The 24,603-nt window shown below is 36.8% G+C and overlaps 1 protein-coding gene across 1 annotated transcript; it reads left to right on the top strand.

Moving 5' to 3' along the window:
* Window positions 1-10,671: 10,671 nt before the first annotated feature.
* Window positions 10,672-19,266, top strand: opn4xa (opsin 4xa; the record flags this gene model as incomplete). The annotated part of the gene is made up of 9 exons (XM_079256332.1): window positions 10,672-10,805; window positions 14,818-14,951; window positions 15,191-15,394; window positions 15,498-15,669; window positions 17,134-17,268; window positions 17,520-17,627; window positions 17,716-17,890; window positions 18,872-18,938; window positions 19,154-19,266. 9 exons carry the CDS (start codon window positions 10,672-10,674, stop codon window positions 19,264-19,266), a joined length of 1,242 nt encoding a protein of 413 aa, XP_079112458.1.
* Between the last annotated feature and the right edge of the window lie 5,337 nt (window positions 19,267-24,603).

Here is a 24,603-nt window from a genome sequence, read left to right as displayed (position 1 = left end):
AATATAAGGTAGGAGATGCTTTCAAGAGCCTTTTTTTAACTTTATTGATTAAAATCCCCTTCACAGTCTGATTTAGACCAATTAATTATATGGTCGAACACACAAAAAAATGTATTCACCCAGGGAATGGACAGGACTGAAAAAACACTTTCCGATCATTTAAACCAGCACGCTGTGAATGAACAAATGATTGAGAGGTGATATATCTATTAAAGTAAACAGCTATTTGTCCCCCCATCACTCCTGCAAGTGTCCCTATTCATGCATGAATCACTCTCAGAGGCTTGGAGCACTTGACAAGGTAACAAAACCCGAGCTTGGCTAACTGCATTGTGGATTTTGGTGCTTTGTGGGCGTGGCTTCAGGGGGAAGTCTAAAGAAAGGGGTTTGGACTTTTGAATTGTGTATTTTCAAAATGTAACTTGTTTAAACTGTTTTTCCAGGATGTCCTACCCTGCCCTCAATCTTGCCAATATGTAGTCTTATACTGTTTTAAAATTTGTTAATGGAATTTAGTTTTCTTCTGCACACCCAACCTCTACTCTACCTTACGTGGAATAAACATAACTTTGCTTTCAGTGAGTGCATAATGAAGCATTTTACATTGCTGCACTATTCAATTCTATATATAGGAAGTATGCTTTACTCACAAGCCATAACCTTTATGTAAATGCTACTCAGGGACAAACAGCTACAGCTCAGTCAAGCTCCATGCTAGGCTACGACAGAGTTCACTGTGTCAATGAGGCGAGTTTTATTGATAATCTCTCTCTCTCTCCACTGAGTTGCAGGGCCACTAGCTTGACTAAATCTGTAGTAATCCCTATAAACAAGTCTGCAAAAGCTCTTAATGTAAATGAGTGGTTGATCCTCTGTGCCATTAGATAATACTTTTCACCAAATGAAAGCCCTGGATTCCGAATTAAACTCTGAACATCATCTGCCACACTGTTGCTTAGTTGCTTAAGTAATTTGGAGAAAAAAACAAACAAAGAAGATAAACACATTTCTGAAAGTGAATCGAGTAGATAGAAGGAATGAGATAAAATCATCGGGTAAGTTCTCAGTAGAAACTATAAACTAACTATAAAACTAACTTAAAAATACAAGCAGGCGATTGGATAAAGGATTTTTCCGTCAGGGTCACAAGTGTACTTCAACCAATCAGCTCAAGGAAGCATGGCACATAAAGAACATTCATTCATTCATTCCTTTATTCTTTAATTCATTCATTAGCCTAACTGCTTAATCAGATGAAGGGTCGTGGGGAAGCTGGAGCCTATCCCAGCAGTCTTTGGGCGAAAGGCAGGGTACACCCAGGACAGCTCGCCAGTCCATCGCAGGACACATAAAGAACAGTATATGAATATAAAATCCCACCTGAACTTACCCAAACAATGGATTCTCATGGTTATGATTTTACTAATTTTGCACTGTAAAACAACTCGCCTGTGTGGACAACTCTTGACTTTCAAATTGTTCTGCTGCCAATTCAATTTCAATGTTTGGACTTAGGAAGTATAGATTTAATCTTTTCTGAGGTTCTGAGTCCATACAGTGATGAGTTTTCAAGAATACACTGACTTGCTACATCACCAAAGAAGATGACATATATTTAGCTGCTTTGTTTTCTTTAGCTTATGTTCCAGAAATTTATCTCAGCGAATACACGGACAGTCAATTTTAATGTCTTAGCAAGTCTTCACTGATTTAAAATAAAACTGGTTGCAGCATAAAATGTAAACAAAGAGAGAATGGTTTACTAATCTTTATAAATATCTTGGACTTGAGGAAACCAGTTAGATGACAGGTACATTTAGGAGGAAACGTTGTACCCATTGTCCCAATCTTATCCAAGATAAGATTGTTTTTCTTTTAACTCTGCAGTCCTGGGTGGACTTCGCCATAGCTTGGATTTCATGATACAACAAGTGTTTTCAGTTGTTGAAAGATCTGGACTGCAGACAGACCAGCCAAGCATCTGTAGTCTTCTACTATGAAGCAATATATATTGTTTTAATAGATGCTCTATGAAGTTTAATATGATCTTACTGAAAAAAAGAAAGGCCTGGATTAAATGTTATTTTGCACTAAAACATGTATATACACCTTTGAGCACTGATGACCTTTTCCAGATGTACAAGTTACCAGTTGCTTTGGCCCCAATGCAACCCCACATCATTTGGTTAGTAGGACCTAAACTGAGTAATAATAACAAGCAGAACAAGCTGGATTTTCCAATGTATACAATTTTTGATTTTTGATTAATCGATTCTCGAAATAGTTTCACAATTTTCTTCAGTCCGTTTTAGAAAAGCTTGGATCCAAAAGAGAAAATGGATCATGTCCAGATACAGCTTTTCCTTCTTCTTCTTTGAATGACTGAACATAAACCTACATTAAGTATGGCACAGTAAAATGTTCACATGACTTCTGTAAGTGTTCTTTAACCCATGCAGTGATTCCCATGACCGAATCATCACCTGTTTTTATTACAGTGTTGCCTAAAGGCTTAATGATCACTGGGATACAATAATGATGGAAGCTGGTTTTAATTGATTTACAGTGATCTATTTATTCTTTTAATTTTGTGCAGATATTATGCATCTTAGATACTAAAATATATGAAGTACTTATAATTAAACTGTGATGGACTGGCGACCTGTCCACGATGTACCCTGCCTTTTGCCCAATGATTGCTGGGATAGGCTCTAGCTTCCCCGCAACATTTAACTGGACTGATTCATAATGAAAGAACACTATTCTTGAAACTGATCAACAACTTATAAACAATCATGTTTTATTACTGAACATCGGCATATTTTTGCAATCAGGAGACTTTGCCTCTGAACGTGTTCTTGTATACTACAGAATCAGTTCCCAGTATAAAAACTGGGCTGTCACACTTTACCAATTAATTGAAGCATTGCTTTTTAACACATTAACAACAAAGTTATTACTTTGTACTTTAATAAAATTCTGAATCAACATTAGAGAAGCTTATTTGGCAAGTTGGTGCTTTGTCACATTGATTAACCAAATCTACCAAAAAACCCTTCAACCTCCTTATTCATTTAGTATCTGTTAGATTTCAAGCCTGACATTTACAAGTCTTATCATTGCGTGTCCAGAAACAAACTTTATTACAGGTGGAATCTAAAACTCAGAATTTGGTGTTATATCGACGAGAGAAGCTGACTTTGGGTCTGTCACAGCTGTGAAGAAAATCCACCAAAAACTAGTGTTTCCTCCTTTTTATGAAGAATCTCACAGTTTTCAAGCCTTTCATTCAGAGGATGCATCCCACTATTAACCACTAACATGTAGCATCTGCCACTCTGGTCGACACTCCTTCCAACTAAACTGCATTGAAATTCATTTGTACTGGATTCCACAACTGGGTGGTACATGTTGGTACTCTCTATCGGCAAGTGATCAAATGTAAGTACTTGTTTATTAGTGCATCCGGAGTAAAATGTCACATTTTCAACTTATGAAACCATTTTTGATACTCCACTGTGAATAAAATGTGTCTGGAAGACTTGAAAATGAGTGGTTTTTTTATATTTACATTTTGGAATTGAAGTCATAAAGAATGAACCATTAAACAAGTCTAGTAAATTGAAATCTATGTACCTGATGGTTATAAAGCCAGTAAAATTTGAAAGTGTTTTATTCGTCATATTCCCATCACATTGGTGTGCACGTTAATCAATGATGCGTCAAAAAACTAGAGGCGAGCACGAGTATTGTTGCAACTGCAGTCAATAATCAATAAGCAGTCAAATCATAGAGCTGTGTTACGCTTTGTACATTGGGCACAACTACATCCCATTTCCCAGGAACAATCTGTAGATACTTGAAGCCAGATATGTTGAACTGATGATACATGCGTGTCTCTTTTATCTGTTCCCACCATATCTTTATATTCAAGGTCAACTATGACCTGTGGCACTGACATATGACATTTCTGCCAGCATGATGGTGGGGTAAACAGCAGGGTTCATGCTAGCCATGAAAGAATTTAACTAAGAGCCTGTTTGCTTTTCCACAAAGCCTGAGTTATATGAACAAAGAAAAGATATGCTATGATGTTTTTATTGTTTCTTTTGGTTGTTATTTTTGGCAGTGCTTCTCTCTTCCCCTGTATGCTCCCTCTAATGGAGTATAACAGCTGGGGGGCTCAAAGCTGTCAACACGCGCACATACACACAAAGCACAACGCAAGTGAAGTCAAGTGAAGAAAATGTGCTAAACAGGGTTAATTAATGTTTTTCCAATATGATTTTATCTATCTATCTATCTATCTATCTATCTATCTATCTATCTATCTATCTATCTATCTATCTATCTATCTATCTATCTATCTATCTATCTATCACGATATCTTCAAGAATTAAAATCTATTTTTTCTTTTTTTAAACAGGCTTACTTTTGTAATTTTGCTATTTTAGTGCATTAAGTCTAATAATACAACCATAATATTGTTGTCATTGTCATTTCTGGGGCCAAACATCACTCAACAAATCGTGTTAATACACACATTAGGTGTCAGCAACCATAGGCCACAGCTTCCAGACTCAGATGTAACTCTGTAATTCAACACTCTGTTGTGAAATTAAGTGTTCCCATTGACTAGAAGGTCTAAGCTTCCCCAGGCACTGCTTGGCCTGACTGTTAACCCTAAAATAAAAACAGAAACTGTCATTTACTCCCTGAAGAAAGTAAGCAGCATCAGCTTGTTATGCCAGAGGACATCTTATAAATACACAAGCAATGGGAACAAGAGAGAAAAAGCATCTTCAAAGGACCTAACCGTCCTCTGTGAGAATCATAAACAAACCATGGCTCAACAAATCCTGAGTTATCTATTAGACTTGTAAGACTAAAAATAAATATGACATTGTCGACATAACTGTTTTAGTAGCAGTAGGGATCTCTTTGGGAACAAGAAAAGGATAAACCCGCTTTATCAAAACTATCAACACCTTAGCATCTGCGTGTAGAGCTAAAATACAGTAATATTCCCATCATTTTAAATCCTCTTTAATTTTAATCTGCAGACAACTGATTATTATTCTTACAATTTGAGGATTATGAGGTCTGAAGAACAAACTTTTCCATTAAATGTTTCTTGAAGGATGCACTTTTCACACTTTGGATGAAAAACCAGAGGTGAGAGACCATTTTGACAGTCACTGGATGGTTGATTGTTGTGGTGGGGTCACCTTAGGCCAAATAAAAAGCAGACCAACAAAGAACAAGCTTAGCTGAGATTAGCATGTGATGTAGTTTAACAATTTCAGCATTTAAATAGTGTTTTTTTTTCCTAACACGTCCTCACAACATCTCTGTGATATATCACAGTCCTTCAATTTACAAAATGATCTTAAAAGGAGCAATTTACACCTCTTTGAGGGCGCCTGAAAAGACGGGAAAGTGAAAAAAGCTTTAATAAGGTCATACTTGTTTTGTTGAGCTGCTTTGCTGGAATTGCATTATTCTGAATGGATATGAGACTGAAGAGAACCTCCTGTATGTGATTCTTTTTGGACACATTTCAGGTTTTTACAAGATACTCGAAAAATGAATGAGAGCTTTCTTTGTCTGAGCTACATGTGGAAAACAGTTGAGCCTTGTCCCCATGTTGCCAAATACCCTCCCAGTGAATCAGCTGGTCATCATAACTGTATCCTTTGACTCAATGACGGAACAAGATGAGAAAGCAAGAAAAATAATCAACTGGAAAAAAAAACTTAAATTGCATCATGTTTCCTGTGATTTTAGGATTTATTTTTGTGAAGCTAACACGTTGGAAATTAGTTTACATTCATGTCTGTTTCTCTTGGAAGTGCAGTGACCCAAAAGTGTAAGGCTTATCCTTCTCTTGCAGATATGTACACTAAACCTTCTGTGGAAAGATTCAGTGTAGAAAAAGGAAATATTAAGGGCAAGAGGAGGCGTGAAAGCAGCTTGTTCAGTTGTGCATGAGACGATAAACATTGGGAGGCTTTTATCTGAGTGCTTTTCTCAGAAATCTCTTTACACAAGGATGAGCAGCGAACAAGTATGATACTTTATAAAAGGTTTGGAGCTTTTCTAAACCACAAGACTTCTCTCTGCAATTCTCAAAGCACCCTGTGGGAGGCTGTGCTAGCCAGGCTGTACCACTTTCACACCTCCCATTTAAACATCACAACTGGTGCTCGAATGAAGTTGTGCCACTGGCAATGGGACTGAGATGAAAAGAAATCAATGTGTATAAAAAGCAGTATGGAGATCACAGTGTCTTCATGGACTTGTAAGCTGTGGTGGAGCTTTGAGTTATGGATTTTAGAAAAACCTTTCCATTACCAAAAAAAATGCTTTAAAAAGTGTTTAAGAGTTAAGATTTAACAGTTACTACCTTCCTCTCCACATTAACAAATGACTATCCTCATTCACACACACTGGCTTGATCGATGCACTGTGCCATAAGAGAGATGTGCGTGACGGGCAGCCATCAAGGGGGATGGGTCATTCAGCTACTGCTTGCTCTCTGTCTCTTTCTGTGTATTCTCGTCTTTTGTCAAGCACCGACTGCAGCATCAGCCTCCAAAATCTGCACTTTGTGAAGCTGCTTTTAAACCTTACAGATCAAAGAAGCTGTCATCAAGCTTACACGTTTAACCTGCTGGATTTGTTTTTCTTTTTACTGAAACATGCTGTTACAGCTTCAGTGTCTCTGATCGTCTTCAGAAAATCAGCAACAAAGAGTTGTCAAGACGAGGAGACAAGGATTCCCCTTCCAGATCAGGTACAGTAAAAACTACAGTAACTGCTGTTGTAGATGATGAAGCAAATCATCATGAGTTCAGAGTGACAACAACCAGAATCAACTGTAAGAAACTTTACAAAGAAACACTGAGTAGGGGGAGAGTGTTAGCTTAAATGACATTAGTCAATTTTAGATCATATTTCAGATCTTCAACAGATCTTCCTCTGATTTTACAAAAACATATAGCCATAAATATCAATGGAGCATCAGTGTACATACTGGAACTAATGTTGGGGGTGGGGTGGGGGTGGCCATGCGTGATTCCTTGATGTTCTACCATTTCTATATTCAATAACTCATCTTATTTTTAAACAGATGAATTTAATACGTTTTAAATACGTTTGCTTTTCAATCTTATGAACTCAGTTGATTTTATGCTGTTTTATTTTATAATTTATTCACTATTTACTACATTTAGTAAAAGAATATAATTATACTATAAATGTATTGATTCAAATTCTAAATGCATCAACACATTTGTGTGTATTGTTTTAAAAAAATTATATATATATATATATATATATATATATATATATATATATATATATATATATATATATATATTTATCTATCTATCTATCTATCTATCTATCTATCTATCTATCTATCTATCTATATATATATATATATATTTATCTATCTATATATATATATATCTATATCTATATCTATATATATATATATATAATTATTTTTCTTTTAATTTAGTTTAATTAAAAAAGTGATCCCTTAATATTTATATTGTGCCTGAGTGCATTTTAAAATCTTCTTAACATAAATAAATAGCAGACATTAGTGAATTAGTGTTCTCCTCTGATGATCTGCTCCTATCTATCTGCCTTCCATGAACATTTCTTTTCCTGAGAATGATCACACCCACTACCACCGATTCTCATAAAAGGCAAATCACTTTGTTTCACAGTATTAACCAAATTGGATTTTTGGGAAAGTAAGGGGTGATTGAGAGCTGCTCTGACACACAAGCCTTCACTGAGCACAGCAAGAAGTTACTGTGTGGATCTGACACTCTGCAGGTACATGTGGACTGCGCTCACTCACACTGCTGTGATGCAGTGTTGGCTCATATTTGATTATTTTACAGTATAAATACAATTTCACTCATATCAGTTTACAAGACTTATAATAATTTGATGTGAAGCCGTTACATTTAGTATAAAAAATCAGCTAAACAGAAACTACAATGTAATAGCATATATTTTTACATGTAGCTGCCAGGTAAATTAAGTCCCATCACTCAAGTCTGGGGCTCTGCTTGCCAACAGCGACAAGATTGAGAACATGATCTTGCTTTTACACAAATATATGATTGATGTGGTACATGGAATGTTTTTCCAGCTTCTCTGAAATGGATGTAGCCGACAGCTACATACTGCAGCACAATGCACAGTGCTGCAGAAGCACCCAGCTCCCATCTATAATTATGATGAGCAGCAAGCAGGACTTGCATTTACAGGGGAAAAATATAGTTAGAATTAAACATCCCTTTTCAATTCCATCACATTAACAAAACATAGACATTTCACTTGTAATCACTGCCAAGGCTGAGCATTGGAACAACACATCCAGTCGTTTTCATTATAAACATTTCTGAATTTACAACACAAGATTTGATACTGCAGGTATTTATAGTGCATTAAAAGCAACTTTTACATCTAGTTTTAAATGCTTTCCTATCAAAACAACTATTAAAAAAAGTAATCAGAATCAGTTGCTGTTCTTCGAATGACCTCATAAAATTCTTGAAGCACATTGGTTCAATAATATTGAGTGAGGATCTCCTCTCTAACCAGAACAGTGATGGCAGCTTCACTGCTCTTCACCCTTATCCTGATTAATACTTAGCCACCCGATTTTACAGTCTGCAAGCGTTAATAATTGATATTAAAATGCTCTGACTCTCATAATCTCTCTGATTATATAAGCTATAACACTTGTATTTAAATTCCCCCCCGCCACCACACACATACACAAAGAGAAAAGAGACCAAAAAAAGAAAAGCAATATAGAAAACCCCAACAGAAGAACTTGTGCCTGTTACATCATGTCAATGTATCAGGTGAGCTGGAAGGAAGACTTTTCGGAAGGAGAAGACTTTCAGTCCCAAAAAGGAACTACAATAAGATCTCTACTTGTTTTTAAGTTACTGAGGAAAGATTTTTAAGCACAATATAAATCCTCACCACTTTCTAAATAAAAGAACAAGTGAAAAGCATAGATGGGGGTTTAAAAAAAAATGCATAAATGCAGTTCTGACAAGAAAAACACGGCTCGACAGGAAGTGACTCTAAAACTTGAATGAACAGGAGAAGGAATTTTGTTTTGTGTACCACAATTGTTCATACATCTTGTCCTCTTGTCTTACAGATAACAAGAAAAATTGTTAGCGACTCTAGAGCTGTACTTGTTACCAAGTTCCTGGAAATATGTTTCTTGAATCAGTGCTAACATACATCAATGTTTATTATATTTATTTTATATGTTAACCTAAAAGGTTTAGTGTGTTAGCATAGGAATGTAAGTAATAAAAATAGAGCTTGGTGAAATAAAAAATGCTGCTTTACATACAAGTTACAGAGAGATTTTTCATCACACGCTTCAAACAAAGGCCCAAGTTTTTAAAAAAATTTTTAAGTGTCTATTAAAGACACAAAAACCTAACCAGATGTTTCAAAGACGTCTGTTTTGTCAATTTAGAAGACACTTGAAAAATATTATTTAGGCCATTATTTTAAGATGGTGGTGAAATGTGAAACATATCAAATTAATTTCTCCACAAACTCACACTAAAAACTCGAGCCAACTTATAGGGAAATGTCAGAAATCAACAATCACCAGTATAAATCCTCCAGATCTGCAGTTTTTACAGCGCTGCTGAAAATGGTACAGGGAAAAAGACAAATTATAGAAACACCACTTAAACTGACAGTGGAACATATTAATAGGATTTTTAATTCCAGTTTTGTTAATGAAGATCTTGATAATTATCATAAATTTCAAGCAGCTGTTTTGGAATAAGATAAAAATAGCCCTGTTACAATATGGCTTTTTTCATTTTTAAAGATATCAAATTAGTCAGTTTAAATCAGTACTGCAGTTAAAAATAAACCGCAATACTTTGGTTCTGTGAACACTCTTTTTAACCATAAGTTAAAATGGAAACGTTTTTTTTTATTTGTCTGTTTATTAGTTTGTTTGATAGGGACAGTGCATTTTAATGAACATCTCTAGAATCCAATGTAAACACCACAGATTATAGTTAACAGGCTAATTTGCAACTGTAGTCCCTACACAGGTGAAGAAAGTATAAAATATGATAATATATGAAAGAATATATGTTTAAATTATTTTTCCTGTGTTACAAATTCACACATTACAACTCTACTAGAGCCTTGTAGGTTGATATATTTGCATCAGGAGAGTTAAACAAAGTTCCAATTATCTTTCAGCTCATCAGCTGAGAAAAGTTGTGGGGGTTTCCTCAGACTGCCTGAGGTGGAAAAAAATGGAAATGCTTTGAATCCACATCCTGAACTGAGGGCTCTCCAAATGTATCAGCAAGAAGAATTTCCTCACATGACTGACAGCGAAGTGACTCAGCAAAATGAACTGTTTATAAGAGGGACGGAGATTTATTTACCTCAGTAAAGATGGAACCCTGCAGATACATTCCCAGTCCACATTTTTATGCACAGATTTTATTAGCTGGTCATGTCTAGTAGAACATTCAGTAATGTAAGAGAGTTTAGTGGGTCAGGTGGGCAGAGCTTATGTGAAAGTTCCTGCTCAAGGAGAAACCCTCTAATTCAGTCATTTATGTGGTTGCAGCTCAAGACATGGATGTGGAACATGGATTCTATCGGCATGTGGACGTCCCGGACCAAGTTCACTACATTGTTGCTTTCTTTGTTTTGGTGATCGGAGCGGTTGGGGTTACAGGAAACGCATTGGTCATGTATGCTTTTTCCTGGTAAGCAACTTTCCTTATGAGAATACTATCGAAGAATGGTCACTCTAACAATCTGTAGGATTTAACCAGCTATCGACTTATGGAAAACTACATTTTTTATGAACCAAACCATTTTTGTATTTCCTACTATCCCATTTTTTTTTTCAAATTATTTTTCAACATTGACGTCATCCTCTGGGTTTGATTTCCATCTGATAAAAAAAGTCTCTTTCAGTTTATCCAAGAAAACAGTATTGTCATTGTTTTCTTTTCATGGAGAGAGAGTCACACCATGGTTTTCACAATCCTCTCAGAGATAAATATGGACAGGAACACACTTTTCCTGAGGGAGAGTTTTCATATTAACTCTTCATGTGCATGTTAGCACTGTGTGCCTAGAGTACAGTTTATAAAAAGAAGGAAACTGACAGTATCTAGAGTTATAAGATGCTATCTGTTTAGGAGCAGCCTATATGTCTCTTGTCAAGTCCCATTTTCAATTAATTTAATGGCAAAAGGCAGCTTTTTTGGAAGTTAAATATCAAAGCTGCCGTCTGATGAATTATTAAATGAATTATTTATGTAGTTATAAATAATAAGAAAGTGACAGGCGTTGGCTAAACCATTGTTTAATCCACACATTTAAAGAGATTAAAGGGGTTTCAGAGACCAACTATTATTATTAAAAATGGAAAATTACTACAAACTGGAAGCTGTGTTTTCACAAAACTGGATTATTTGAATTAACATATTAGTCTAATACACAGGTGTCAAACTCCAGTCCTTGTGGGCCAGTATCCTGCAGGTTTTCTTGTCTCTATGCTCCAACAAACCAATTGAAACAAATGAATATGTTGACAAGAAGCTGTTGGATCTATTTGATTTTAATCAGGTGTTTTGTTGCAGGGAAACTACAAAAAACCTGCTGGAAACCGACCCTCGAAGACTAGAGTTTGACATCCATAGTCTAATATTATTGTTTTCTGTTCTTGTTACTGTTATACCACCTTGTCCGTCACTACTGGATGGTTCATTTCTGTATTAACTCCTGATATTATACTGGTGAAACCTATGTTGTCCAGTGCAGTGCTTCTCAAAGTAGGGGTTGTAAGATCATTTCAAGGGGTCTCCAGATAATTGAAAAAAACAAACAAACAAAAAACGTTTTTCAAATAAATTTGTGATTTTTATCAGAGTTGTTGAAACTAAACTCTTAAAACTGAAATTAATCTGTGGAATTAACTCAAAATTTTAAAACATTTTAAACAAAGCACAGGCCATATTTAAAAAATGAATCTGACATTATGTTGGTGAGAAATGATGATTGAACAATATTCTTCCTTAATGTGACTGTAAATTATTAGAGGACATCATATTTAAAGAAATAGAGAATCTGACCAGAAAGCCGACACTGAATACTTTTGATCTTTGGGCCCTTCTGAATGAAAACACATCTGACTTTGCGGTAGAAATCAATACATGGACTTAGACAGTTTTTAAAAAATTTTTTAGTAGGCACAGTTTGTCTTTATATCTATTAATGCAAGTTTTGCACAGTAACACACAAGAGAAAGACAGATGGAAAGAGAGAGATCCATGGCCAGTGCCATCTTCTCTTGGCAGGTGGTCATAAAACATCACAGTTACAAAGTGTTACAAACTGTCCTATATAATAAATGAAAATGTGAAATTTTTTTTGTAAATGATGAAAGTCATGATTTCAGAATAAAAGAGGAAAATGAATGTCAAATGAAAAGCCCATGTCTTTGATGAGGTGGAGTTAATGCAAACCAATTAAAGAACTTGTAAATGTATGAACTTGTAACTTGTAAATTAAGGAACTTGTACATGTATAAGATTGTCATTAAGGAACAGTAATGTACATATAGCGAGCAACAGATGTTGCCACCCATACAGCAGCTTATTGAGGAAAGTATAAAAACAGCACAATAAAATACACCAGGTTTCAGTTCTAAACAGGCTGACCAGTAGTGCAGACCTGTCACTTATAAATATAATGTGGTGAATCATGATGATAATAAAGGTTCTGAACTCTCGAAAAGCTGAAAAAAAAAATACATCTACCACAAAAAGACAGCTTTTAAAAAAAAAAAAAAAAAAAAAAAAAAATCCAAACACTTTTTAATCATGACACAAAATTTTTAAGTTTTAAATATCAGTGTGTTATGTTTTCTAGACCACATTAAAATTAAAACACACAATATAATATAAAAACTATGACTACTCCTGGGTTTATAGAGCACAACTGGCTGAAATGAAGAAACAAAACCCTGAGCCCGACAGCTTTATTGCATTAGGTCAGGCATCCTGGGAGGCACAACTATCTCAAATGATGCATCACTCAATTTCTACTCAGATCACACTTTGTTTAGTACACACAAACACTCTTTAACTTATCTGCCTGCATGCTGTTTACTCTTACTGACATTTTTACAATAAGAGGCTGACAAAGGAGAAGAATCTACAGAAGACGCCAATGACAACTAAACTGATTTAGCCATGTAAGTCAATTTTCAGTTATGGCACAACACAAACACCAGTCTAAAACATAGATGTGGACGGCAAGGAAGAATATTGTGCCACTGTAAGACCCACTGAAGCAAATATTTATCCTACACCTGTGTCTCTATAATCCCTATACCTTTCATGTCACAGCAAGTGAGCATTATGTAATAAATGTGAATGCAAAATGCTCACTGACACAGATCACACGCATGCCTTACAGATAAAGACATTGACCGCTGTTAAGTTACTAATCTTCTGGAACTTGGGTTTAGAAAAGTTATAGATCCTTTTTGGTTTTTCCACTAATTAATTCAACCACCACATGGGCAACATCTGGGATCTTGTTTCAGAGCACCACAAGCTTAAACTACGATTCATGTAGCAGTTTCAAAAGGTGAGGAAATGCACTGTCAAACATCACATGCCAGCTGGGCTAAACACCATTTCTGTGAATCACAAATTTACCATCTGTGCCCTTTCAAAGCTTTAACACCTCATGTGCTCCCTATGTAGACCAAATTACCGCTCTTTTGATGTAAATGTTCATAGTTAACAAGTTCTCATGTGTAAATAATAATGTCATGTTGTAAAAACACATCACAATGTACTGTTCATAGCTACGTGTTTGTTTTTAATCTGTCTCCAAATTTCTAACTGGTTTTCTTGTAAAGTAATTTTCCAGACTAAACTTGTTTTATTTAACAAATCAATTTTATGCATACTTGTTTTGCCTGTAGGTTTTGATCATATTATTTTCTGAGAAACAGAGAAGAATAACACTGCCTGTACAAAACTGACCTCAGGGGAATTTGAGGAAAGGTATGAGGAGCTAATATTAAGAACCAAGCTGAGAAAAAAACAACAAATAATTAAAACAAATCAAACGTTACAGTACTATCTAACTTTACAACTATCTTCTCTAACATGCTAACATGCTAACTGTTAACACACTCAGAAATATCCAGCGCTATGTGACAATTATTCCCTGGAGCTGAAAATAGAGCAGAAAGAACCATCTTTTTTTTCCCACATTTTCATGAGTAGACTTAAATGTTTAACAGGCCAAAACAATACAGTGAATTTATTAAGTTAACTGACACTGAATTTGTTTTAGCTCTGCGAGTCACCAGTACACATCAGTGTTACTGTATTTAATTTGTGGGTCTTCTGAAGAGCTGCAGTCTCTTATGACCTGACCATGATCTACAGGAATGGTTGTAAATGGACTGTACCTTTGACAGTATTTAGAAATGGCATTGCTAGTTTTGTAAATCCCTGCCTGTCATATGTCTAAACAGTATCATAAGACCCATATATGTTATTTACACAGAGATTTTACAAAAATGGGAGTTTTACTCAGTACAGTAATTACAGTAGTTCAGTTTTCCTGAAGATCATTCTTTTTAGATGTTTTGAGATGTTCTTTTTAATAATTGTGTCAATAAATATCAATAAACTCATAATAAACTCATCTGATTTGACATTTTTCAATCACACTGTGTTTCAGCAACAAGAAGCTTCGGACACCTCCTAATTTCTTCATCATGAATCTGGCAGTCAGTGACTTCCTCATGGCAATCACACAGTCGCCCATCTTCTTCGTTAACTCCCTTTACAAGGGGTGGATTTTTGGGGAAACTGGTGAGTTTTGTTCCTTCATTTGCATATATTCTATGCATTCTATGAAATGTTCTATCCTTCAAACATCTGTTGTTTTAGTATTAGATAGTGTAGATAAATGAGAAATCTTAGGTGTTTGTGTGTGTAGACTTAACTCATAACAAATCTGTTCCTGTCGTGGAAGTAAGTTATCAAATATTTCATAGAACCAAAACATTTGTAATGTCTTTTTCTTTTTTTTATTCATCCTCCCCCCACAGGCTGTAAAATTTATGCCTTCTGCGGAGCTTTATTTGGGATCACTTCAATGATAAACCTTCTGGCCATCTCCCTAGACCGCTACATAGTCATCACCAAGCCTCTTCAGTCCATAGCGTGGACCTCTGCTAGACGGACTTGCTTCATCATTGCCCTGGTCTGGCTGTATTCCCTTGCTTGGAGCCTCGCACCACTTCTAGGGTGGAGTAAGTGATTTAATCTCTTCAATATTGTTCTTCCTAAACATCTTCTTTCTTTTACTTCTAAATCCTTCATACTTTCTTCATGGATTTTTTTTTTCTCCCAAAGGTTCATATATACCAGAGGGCCTGATGACCTCATGTACCTGGGACTACGTGACATCTACTCCAGCCAATAAAAGTTATACCTTGATGTTGTGCTGCTTTGTGTTCTTCATCCCCCTGGGTATCATATCATACTGCTATTTGTGCATGTTCCTGGCCATTCGTCATACAAGCAGGTAAGTACACAGACTTAGGAAAATATTCAGCATGTTGTTATTTATAGAAGGTAAACCACAATTTTAACATTATGTTATAAACATAGAGTCTATATTTATAAAAAAATATAGACGGCAGTTGCCTGATACTTTAAAATGTACATTTTCAATATACAAAAAATAGTATGTGTTAAACTTAAGCAATGTAATGCAGCATCTATAAAGCAAGTGGAGTGCAAACTGTTAACAGTAAAATGATTGAACAAATGATTTCTCTCCTCCCCTCTGTTCTTTCCTTTTCTGCCAAGTGTTTTATTTTTCACATCACTCTAGTTGTCTACATGCTACTTTTGAAGCAGATAAATGTTCACAAATACACCTTTCAACTGAAGAGTGCAGCATGATGACTAAGAGTGCTATTTTATTAAACAGAATCTGGTCGATTAAGCGGAATAAAACAGTTTCTTATAACCTTAAAAGGAAACATCCTACAGTCCAATTATTTTCAGCTTTGCAAACTAACTGAAAGGAAAGTTGTGGTGTTTTTAAATTTCTGCCATTTTTCAATATTTTTTTAAATTAATAAGGTGTTAAAATAATCAAAATATGTCAAAGATAGGATGAGAACGGCTCGAACCAGCTCCTGTGAAAAGGTAGCAATGTAATCCCACAGTCAGCTGTCAACCTAAAAACAAGTGGTCATTTTGCTCCAATCAGGTTTACAATATAATGTCTCTTAAATTTATAAATCACCTGTCTGACATGGCAACTTATTAAACCAAATTAGCTCCACTAAAGATAGCTAGCAAGTTGATCTAAATGCCAGCTGCTTCATCTTATCATATTGATCACTGCATGTTGTTTGTTTATAAGCTCTGATTTCATTTCATGACAGACATGATGAATCCAATGTATTTCATGTTTCTTCTGTACATCAAGTCTTCATTTCAAGGCTGCAACACAATTTTGTTAGATATCTTTAAAGGACATAGGTGGGCAAAGTATGAATAATTTCTCCACAGACGAGTGAGAAAATGACTGAAGCATTGTTTTTCAGAGCAATATTAGAAAGGATGTGCCTGTTTGGACATCTTTAATGCAAAATGGGATATACAATTTATAAAAAATCTTAAGGATTTTTTTGTGCTAAATGGTGAAAGCCAAGATTAGCCATCTGTGATGTCCAAACAATTACAATAGAAATGGCTAATTTAAATTTCCATGTGTAAAAGGAGCTAACCTTGTGCAGACATCATGTTGGCTTCTTGGGCTTGGAGGCATCAGGAATGGATCCTTACACAGTAGAAAATTTTTGTGATCAGAGAAGTTAGTATTCCAGATCTTTCTGAAAGAAATTGAAATTGTTTGCTCAAGTGTAAATATGAAAATGACCATCTAGACTGTTATCAGACAACTGTTTATATTCAATGTTTTGCTAAGTCCAGCATAGCTGCAACTGCTCTTTTCTTCCTACTGTCCACACAGAGATGTGGATCAGCTGGGGTCCCAGCAGTCCATCAAGACTGAATGGAAGCTGGCAAAGATTGCCTTTGTGGTCATTATAGTGTTTGTGCTTTCTTGGTCACCCTATGCATGTGTCACACTCATCGCCTGGGCTGGGTAAATATACAGCATGTTAAACCGCAATTTTTATGATCAACCAATCTTTTTGATGGTTGGACATCATTAAGTATGTAAATACAGAGTAGCACACTCTGGACTGCATTATGTAATTTACTTCAGTCATTAATCATGAACCATATTTCACCACTTATGGAATATTATTACCACTAACATAATGAAATGTGATGCTAAAGCATAAACAGCACTGCCACTGAACATTTTTATTTTTTAAATCACTACGATTTCAGATATGGGAGCGTTCTCAATCCCTATTCTAAAGCCGTCCCTGCTATTATAGCAAAGGCATCAGCGATCTACAACCCTTTTATCTACGCTATCGTTCACTCCAAATACAGGTGTGTGCAGCCATTGAATCAATGATTAAATCAAGTTTGAAAATTCCAATAAATAATTTGCTGAAAGTTTCCCTTGGTATATCAACAGGGACACCCTAGCAGAAAAAGTCCCCTGTCTTCACTTCTTGGCTAATGCCCCCAGAAGGGACTGCATATCAATGTCACACAGCAAGAGCTCTATCAGGGATTCAATGCTGAGCAGGCAGTCATCAGTCTCCAAAATGCAGTTTCACAGAGTTTCCTCCATGTCTACATCAGACACAGTGAGTATTACCACTGCAGTTTGCTTTAAAGAGTGGAAACAAACCAAATATCAACTGTGGCAACAGACATGAGATACCAAAGTGCTATAATAGACAAAGCAAGTTCATTTGTAATGCACATTTCATGGATGAGACCATTGACGGTGCTTCACATAAAACATTAAAAGTGTTACAGTGGGGTGCAGAAGAAGCATTAAAAAAACTTTTAAAAGAAATGAAATAAAAACAGAAAAAGCTAAGATAAAACAAGATAAAATGCGAGATATGAAAGTTACAGTGTGAGGAACGGAGTTATCTTGATAAAAGACAGCAAATAGGAAGGATTTTAGACTTGATTAAAATCTGCTGAGAGTGTCAGCAGACCTGCACTTTTCAGGAGGTTTGTTCCACATGTGATGAGAATAAGACTGAACACTGCCTTTCCTGAACATATTTTGACTTGAAACCAACCATAAATTCAGGTCTGAGTCCATGATTACCCCCAGATTTCTGGCTAAGTTGTTCTTAACTCAGCTGTTTAAAGCTGCATGCTGACTTTTAATCTTTCTTTCCTGGCTCCAAACACTATTATTTAATTATTTTCCTTGTTAACTGAAAAAAGTTCTCACATATCCAATCTTCAATTTGATCAACGCATGTGATCAGTGGTTGGATCGGACTAAAGTCGGGCTAAAAAAAGCAGCATTTTTTTAAAAATTCAGATGAAAGAATTATTCTACAATGACAGAGAGGCTGAGATGTGGAATAAAAACTCTTTAAATAATGATCACTCAGTGTTGGGGTGGTAAATGTCTCTGTCCCTGGGAGACAAGTACAGCTGCTGAGAACTTCCTTGTGGTGTATCAATGAATTATCAAACACTTGCAATATTTCTATCATTTAGACATAATTCTTAGGCAAATAGATGGCTTAAAACAATAGTCACTTAAGTAAATATGTACCTTGATATACAAATATTGATGGGCTTTTCCCTCCCAGCAGGTTTGGAGTGATGTGGAGCTTGATACCATAGATCAGAGTCATTCTCTGAAGTCCAATTATTCCAGAGGTCTGATGGAAAAAGAGTCCCAATCACTGACAGAACAGATCATGGAAGAAAGAAGTCAAAGCCAGGAAAAGGTAAGGTAGGTGCTTGTCGTTATTAAACTGAACAGGGAAGGGAAACATCTTTAAGGTATACAATGCTCCAGTTATCTTTATTGCATTTGTTTTGAAATAAAATGTTTTAAACCGAACAGATTTAACAACAATATTTCATTTCAGCTTGTGAACGGCGCATTGCCCCTGGCCTGGGGGAGGAGAATCTCAAAAGCTGGAATGAAAAGAAGAAACAGAATGAAGAGGAAGAGTTTGAACATGAAGAAACAGACGTATAGAAAGCACAGAAAGAGAAAGATGAGAAGGTGTCACAGGTCCATATCATGCCAGAATCTTTGGACAATATTTTATGTCCATTCCCATGTCGTAGTTTGACCCAGCTCAAAGGAAGGCAAGCAGTTCCATGGCAACCATTCAGATAAACAAGGTACACAAAGCATACAGAGAGAGAACTGATTCTCACAGCCCATGGACTGATTTTCTCAAATAATCCAGTCTGCAAAGATTGTTTTTAATAACATCTGGACACTTGATGTTGAATATCTTTATCCATTTACAACAGAAGTCACAAATGTGGACATCTCTGCCCAGAATAATTGGATGTATCCAAACTTTTTTTTAGTACCTTAGTTACGGACATACAGAAGTGTAAACAATCAAGGTGTTACCTTGTGACCCCTCATCCCCCAACCCAAAAACAGAAGAAGAAAAGGAAAAAACCAAACTTGACAGTAATATTATTAACTTTGCTGTAGAGAGACCAAAGATCACATATGTTTGTAGAGTATTATATTTTGTGATGAGCTAACTTATTTTGTTTATTTTATAAATAATTCTAGTTATTAGGCCTGCTCTATTAAATGAGCAACATTAAACATGGTTACTGCTGTATTCCACACAAAAGTCTTTTTATAATGCACATATAGCATGTTTTTGAGGATTTTAAGTGATAGTAATGGTGTTTGTCATGTTTTGCAATCTGCCAACATTAAGCATTACAACCGTTACAGCATGTTATTTATTATTTATGGTTTTTTTTACAAAGTCCTGAAAATCAAAGCGACAGAATTTGATTCAACTTTGTATTTTAAGTTCAGTATTTCTGTGCAGCTGTGGATGTTCCCTGACTGCAACCAATCTGGAAACAATGTTTTATATTTACAGAATAAGGCTTATGCAAGGGTTTGAGAGGGTTTAAAAAAACAGACTGTGTGCTGAGACATAAAAACTGACATATATGACCTGCTACAATGCATCCTAATATCACAACTTCTGATTCCAACTTTCAGTGTTTCAGAATTCTCAGGAACAGAACTGCCACAGTAGCAGTCATGAACATTTTGCATATTTTCCTGGATATTTACATATTTTCATTATTCAAGTGTGTGTTTGCTGTGAGAATAAAGTTTTCATATGGTTCACAAATTTTCTTTTTTTTTAATTTTTCCGAATTTGTATTTAATTGACATCATACATTGTTTAAAACTAAATTATCTAAGCTCCTTGGGTATAAATCTGATTCATTATTGTAAGCATTAAAATTCAATAACAATTTAGGGGCATTGTAATCAATTGAACCTTTTGTAGCGTTTTCTAATAATAGTAATGGCACATTCATTCATTCACTTTCTATACCACTTAGTCCACTTCAGGCTCACAGGGAAGCTGGATTCTAGCCCAGCATTTAGCAGGCAAGGGGCAAGGAACACCCTGGACAGGTCGACAGTCCATAGCACACAAATATTATACAGTTAATCAAATGTTAAAACTGAGATTTTGCTGCTTTCTGACATGTCAGTTGTTTTAAGTTAAGGTCTGAAAGATAATTCTAGATTGTGCCGTCTGTTGGCAGCAAATTGTAGTAGCTGTGACTTGCTATCTTGATTTTTTTATAGTACTAAGTCTTCTCACATAGATATTACCTCAAATTATGCATCTTTTTCTGAGGATTTCATGCCGGTTCGGAGGGTGTGTTGCAAGGAAGATTTTTCTGCATATTTTTGCTCTTTCAAGGCTTGTTGTGATGAGTCTCCATGGCAACGAAAGACTTGTTTACAATCGGGATCAACTGATTAATTTCTCCCAAATCAGGATTATCAGCGAAACAACACATCAAATCCCAATGGAGTTGACAAGAAAGAGAAGAGGATGCAGAGCGGGAGTCAGAGAGCGAAGAAAACGATGGAGCTTTAAACCATTTCTCCCGACAGTCTTAATGGGTAATATTCGATCACTAGCTAACAAAACGGATGAGCTCGAGATGCTAACAAGGTCTCAGAAAGAATACAGAGAGTGCAGTATTATGTGCTTCACAAAGACATGGCTGCATAAACACATCCCTGACTGTAATGTGTCTGTACCGGGCTTTAAAACGGTCCATGCAGACTGCAGTAGACAACACAGTGGAAAGCTAAAGGGTGGTGGAATTGCAGTGCTGGTTAACCAGTGTTGGTGTCATCCTAGACATGTTACTGTCAAGGAGAAAATATGCACAAGAGACATCGAACTGTTAGCTGTGAGCTTCCGTCCATATTATTTACCCAGAGAGTTTACCTGTGTTATTCTGGTAGCGGTTTATATAATACCTGGTACCGCACCAGACAAGGCCTGTGACGCTATCAGCTCCGTCATTGCCCGGCTACAAACACAGCATCCAAACTCATTCATGGCGATCTCCGGAGACTTCAACAATGTCTCCCTCTCTGCAACTCTCCCAACATTCCATCAGTTTGTCAGCTGCTCCACCAAAGAAAATAAGATCTTGGATATATTTTATGCAAATATGAATAATGGATACAGTTGTTCTACCCTGCCTCCTTTAGGAAGATCTGACCACAATATGGTTCTTCTCACCTCCACCTACAAGCCCATTGTTCAGCAGCAACCAGTCATCACAAAGACTATCAAAATCTGGTCTGCTGAAGCTGAAGATGCTCTGTGAGGAGGCTTTGAGGCTACTGACTGCTTTGTGAACTTCATGGAGACAATATCAACGCCATGACTGAGTGTGTTACAGATTACATAAACTTCTGTGTGGACAGCATCGTCCCAACAAGAACAGTGAGGTGCTTCCCCAATAACAAACCCTGGATCACAAGTGACCTGAAAAAGCTGCTGAACATCAAAAAGAAAGCCTTCAGGGATGGAGACAGGGAGTTATTGATGGCAACACAAAAACAACTTAAAACACAAACTAAGAAGTGCAAGGAGGACTACAGGAAGAAGTTAGAAAGTCAGCTCCAGCAGAATAACGTAAAGGATGTGTGGTCTGGAATGAAGAAGATCACCGGCTTCAAGTTAAAGGTGGACCAGCCCGATGGAGGTCTGGGCAGAGCTAATGAGCTGAACATATTCTTCAACAGGTTCAGTTCACCCTCTACCTCCAGCCCAACAGACCACACACCCTCCATAAGCCCACTGCTTTCCTGTCATACCTCCAATCTGTCACTCTGCAGCTCAGTCATGGAGCAGAACACATCTTCATCTTCCTCCACATCAGGACATCCTGAGACCTCCACCTTGTTTGTGTCCTGCAATCAGGTTATGAAGCAACTTGAGAAACTGAACCAGAACAAGGCTGCAGGTCCAGATGGTGTCAGTCCCAGAGTTCTCAAAACCTGCTCAAAACAACTATGTCCGATTCTCCAGCACCTTTTTAACACCAGTCTGAGACAAAATAGAGTCCCAGTGCTGTGGAAAACCTCCTGCCTTGTTCCAGTGCCTAAAAAAACACAACCAGCTGAACCAAGTGACTACAGACCAGTTGCCCTGACATCTCACATCATGAAAGTCCTGGAGAGAGTCTTACTGGCTCACCTCAACAAGCAAGTAAACACCTTTCAGGACCCATTACAGTTTGCATATCGTAATGGAGTTGGGGTTGAAGATGGCATCATATACCTGCTCCAGAGAGCACACTCTCATCTGGACCATCCAGGCAGCACTCTGAGGGTCATGTTCTTTGATTTCTCAAGTGCTTTTAATACCATTCAGCCTGCTTTGTTATGTGAGAAGCTCCATAAATTCCAGGTGGATACCTCCACAACCACCTGGATCTATGACTACCTCACAAACAGACCCTAGTTTGTGTGACTGAAAGGTTGTGTGTCTGAGATGGAGGTCAGCAGCACTGGTGCACCACAAGGAACTGTACCCTCGCCATTCCTTTTCACACTGTACACCTCAGACTTCCAGTACAACTCTGAGTCCTGTCATCTGCAGAAATACTCTGATGACTCTGTAATTGTGGGGTGTATCAGGGATGGACAAGAAGAAGAGTACAGAGAACTGGTCAGTCAGTTTGTTAAATGGTGTGGTAACAATTTTCTCATATTAAATAAAACAAAACAAAACAAAAGAGATGATTGTTGACTTCAGGAGGAACAAGAATAAACAAAGCATTGTTTCCATCCTGGGAGAGGAGGTGGAGGAATACAAGTATCTTGGAGTTCAGCTGGACAACAAACTGGACTGGAAATGCAACACTGAATACATCTACAAGAAAGGTCAGAGCAGACTGTACTTCTTAAGGAAGCTGAGATTGTTTAACGTCTGCACCAAGATGCTGCATATCTTCTATAAGTCTGTTGTGGTGAGTGCAGTCAGCTTTGCAGCCATCTGCTGGGGTAATAGCATCAGAACCAGAGACTTGAAGAGAATCAACAAACTGATCAAGAAAGCTGGTTCTGTGCTTGGAGTAACTCTGGAGCCGCTGGAGCTGATTGTCCAAAGAAAAATGCTGCACAAGCTGATGAAGATGATGGAAGATTCTTCACACCCTCTCCACAACACAGTGATGAAACAACAAAGTGTGTTCAGCAAGAGGCTTCTTTAGGTCCAATGCAAGACTGAAAAATACAGAAGAACATTCCTGCCAGCAGCCATCAGCCTCCAGAACAAGACCTCCTCAAATTAATTATCATTATATACTACAATATTGAATTTCCCTTTGGGGATTAATAAAGTATTTTTCATTTCATTTCATAAAATAAAATAAAAACAAACCAAAAATGACACAGGCATGCTGTTTGAAGAAGTGCAGAATGTCATCTGGCATTGTCCTGCCAGTGCAACATTGACATTCATGCACACTTATCTACCTTATGTGTGAAGTTACATACATATAATTTTACACAGCGGACCTGTTCAGCTTTACGACCTCTGTTTATACTAGGGGTGGGGAAATCAAATCAAGAAATCGAAAATCTGGATTTTTTGCGTCACAATGTTAAAATCAATTTTTTTCGTTAAAGGGGTCCTCACCCGGAAATTGAAATTTTCAGGTTAAAACATGTGTATTGGTGTTGGCCGAAACATCCATGGAAGCCTTTCTCTTAAAGACGGTAAAGTTTTTCCATCTGGCCACTTTGTTCGCAGCAAAACTGTCCACAATGCTGAAGTCTCGCAAAGGTGTTTTTTTTTTTTTTTTTTTTTAAATTTGCGCTAATTGCATAAACCCACCCCTGTTCTAGGCCTAAACACACCCCTCTTCTAAACACCTGCTGGGCCTGCCTCAGTTGCAGTTATCAACAAGCAGTGAGAAGATGTGGAAACAGCGGTCCCATGTCTACTGCTCGGTTGTCTGTTGCTAAAACCAGCACTGGTATGTTTTTTCT

The sequence above is a fragment of the Telmatherina bonti genome, assembly GCF_933228915.1.
Source record: "Telmatherina bonti genome assembly, chromosome: 17".
NCBI classification, from domain to species: Eukaryota; Metazoa; Chordata; class Actinopteri; order Atheriniformes; family Telmatherinidae; genus Telmatherina; species Telmatherina bonti.
This window is presented reverse-complemented; position numbering and strand designations above follow the sequence as displayed.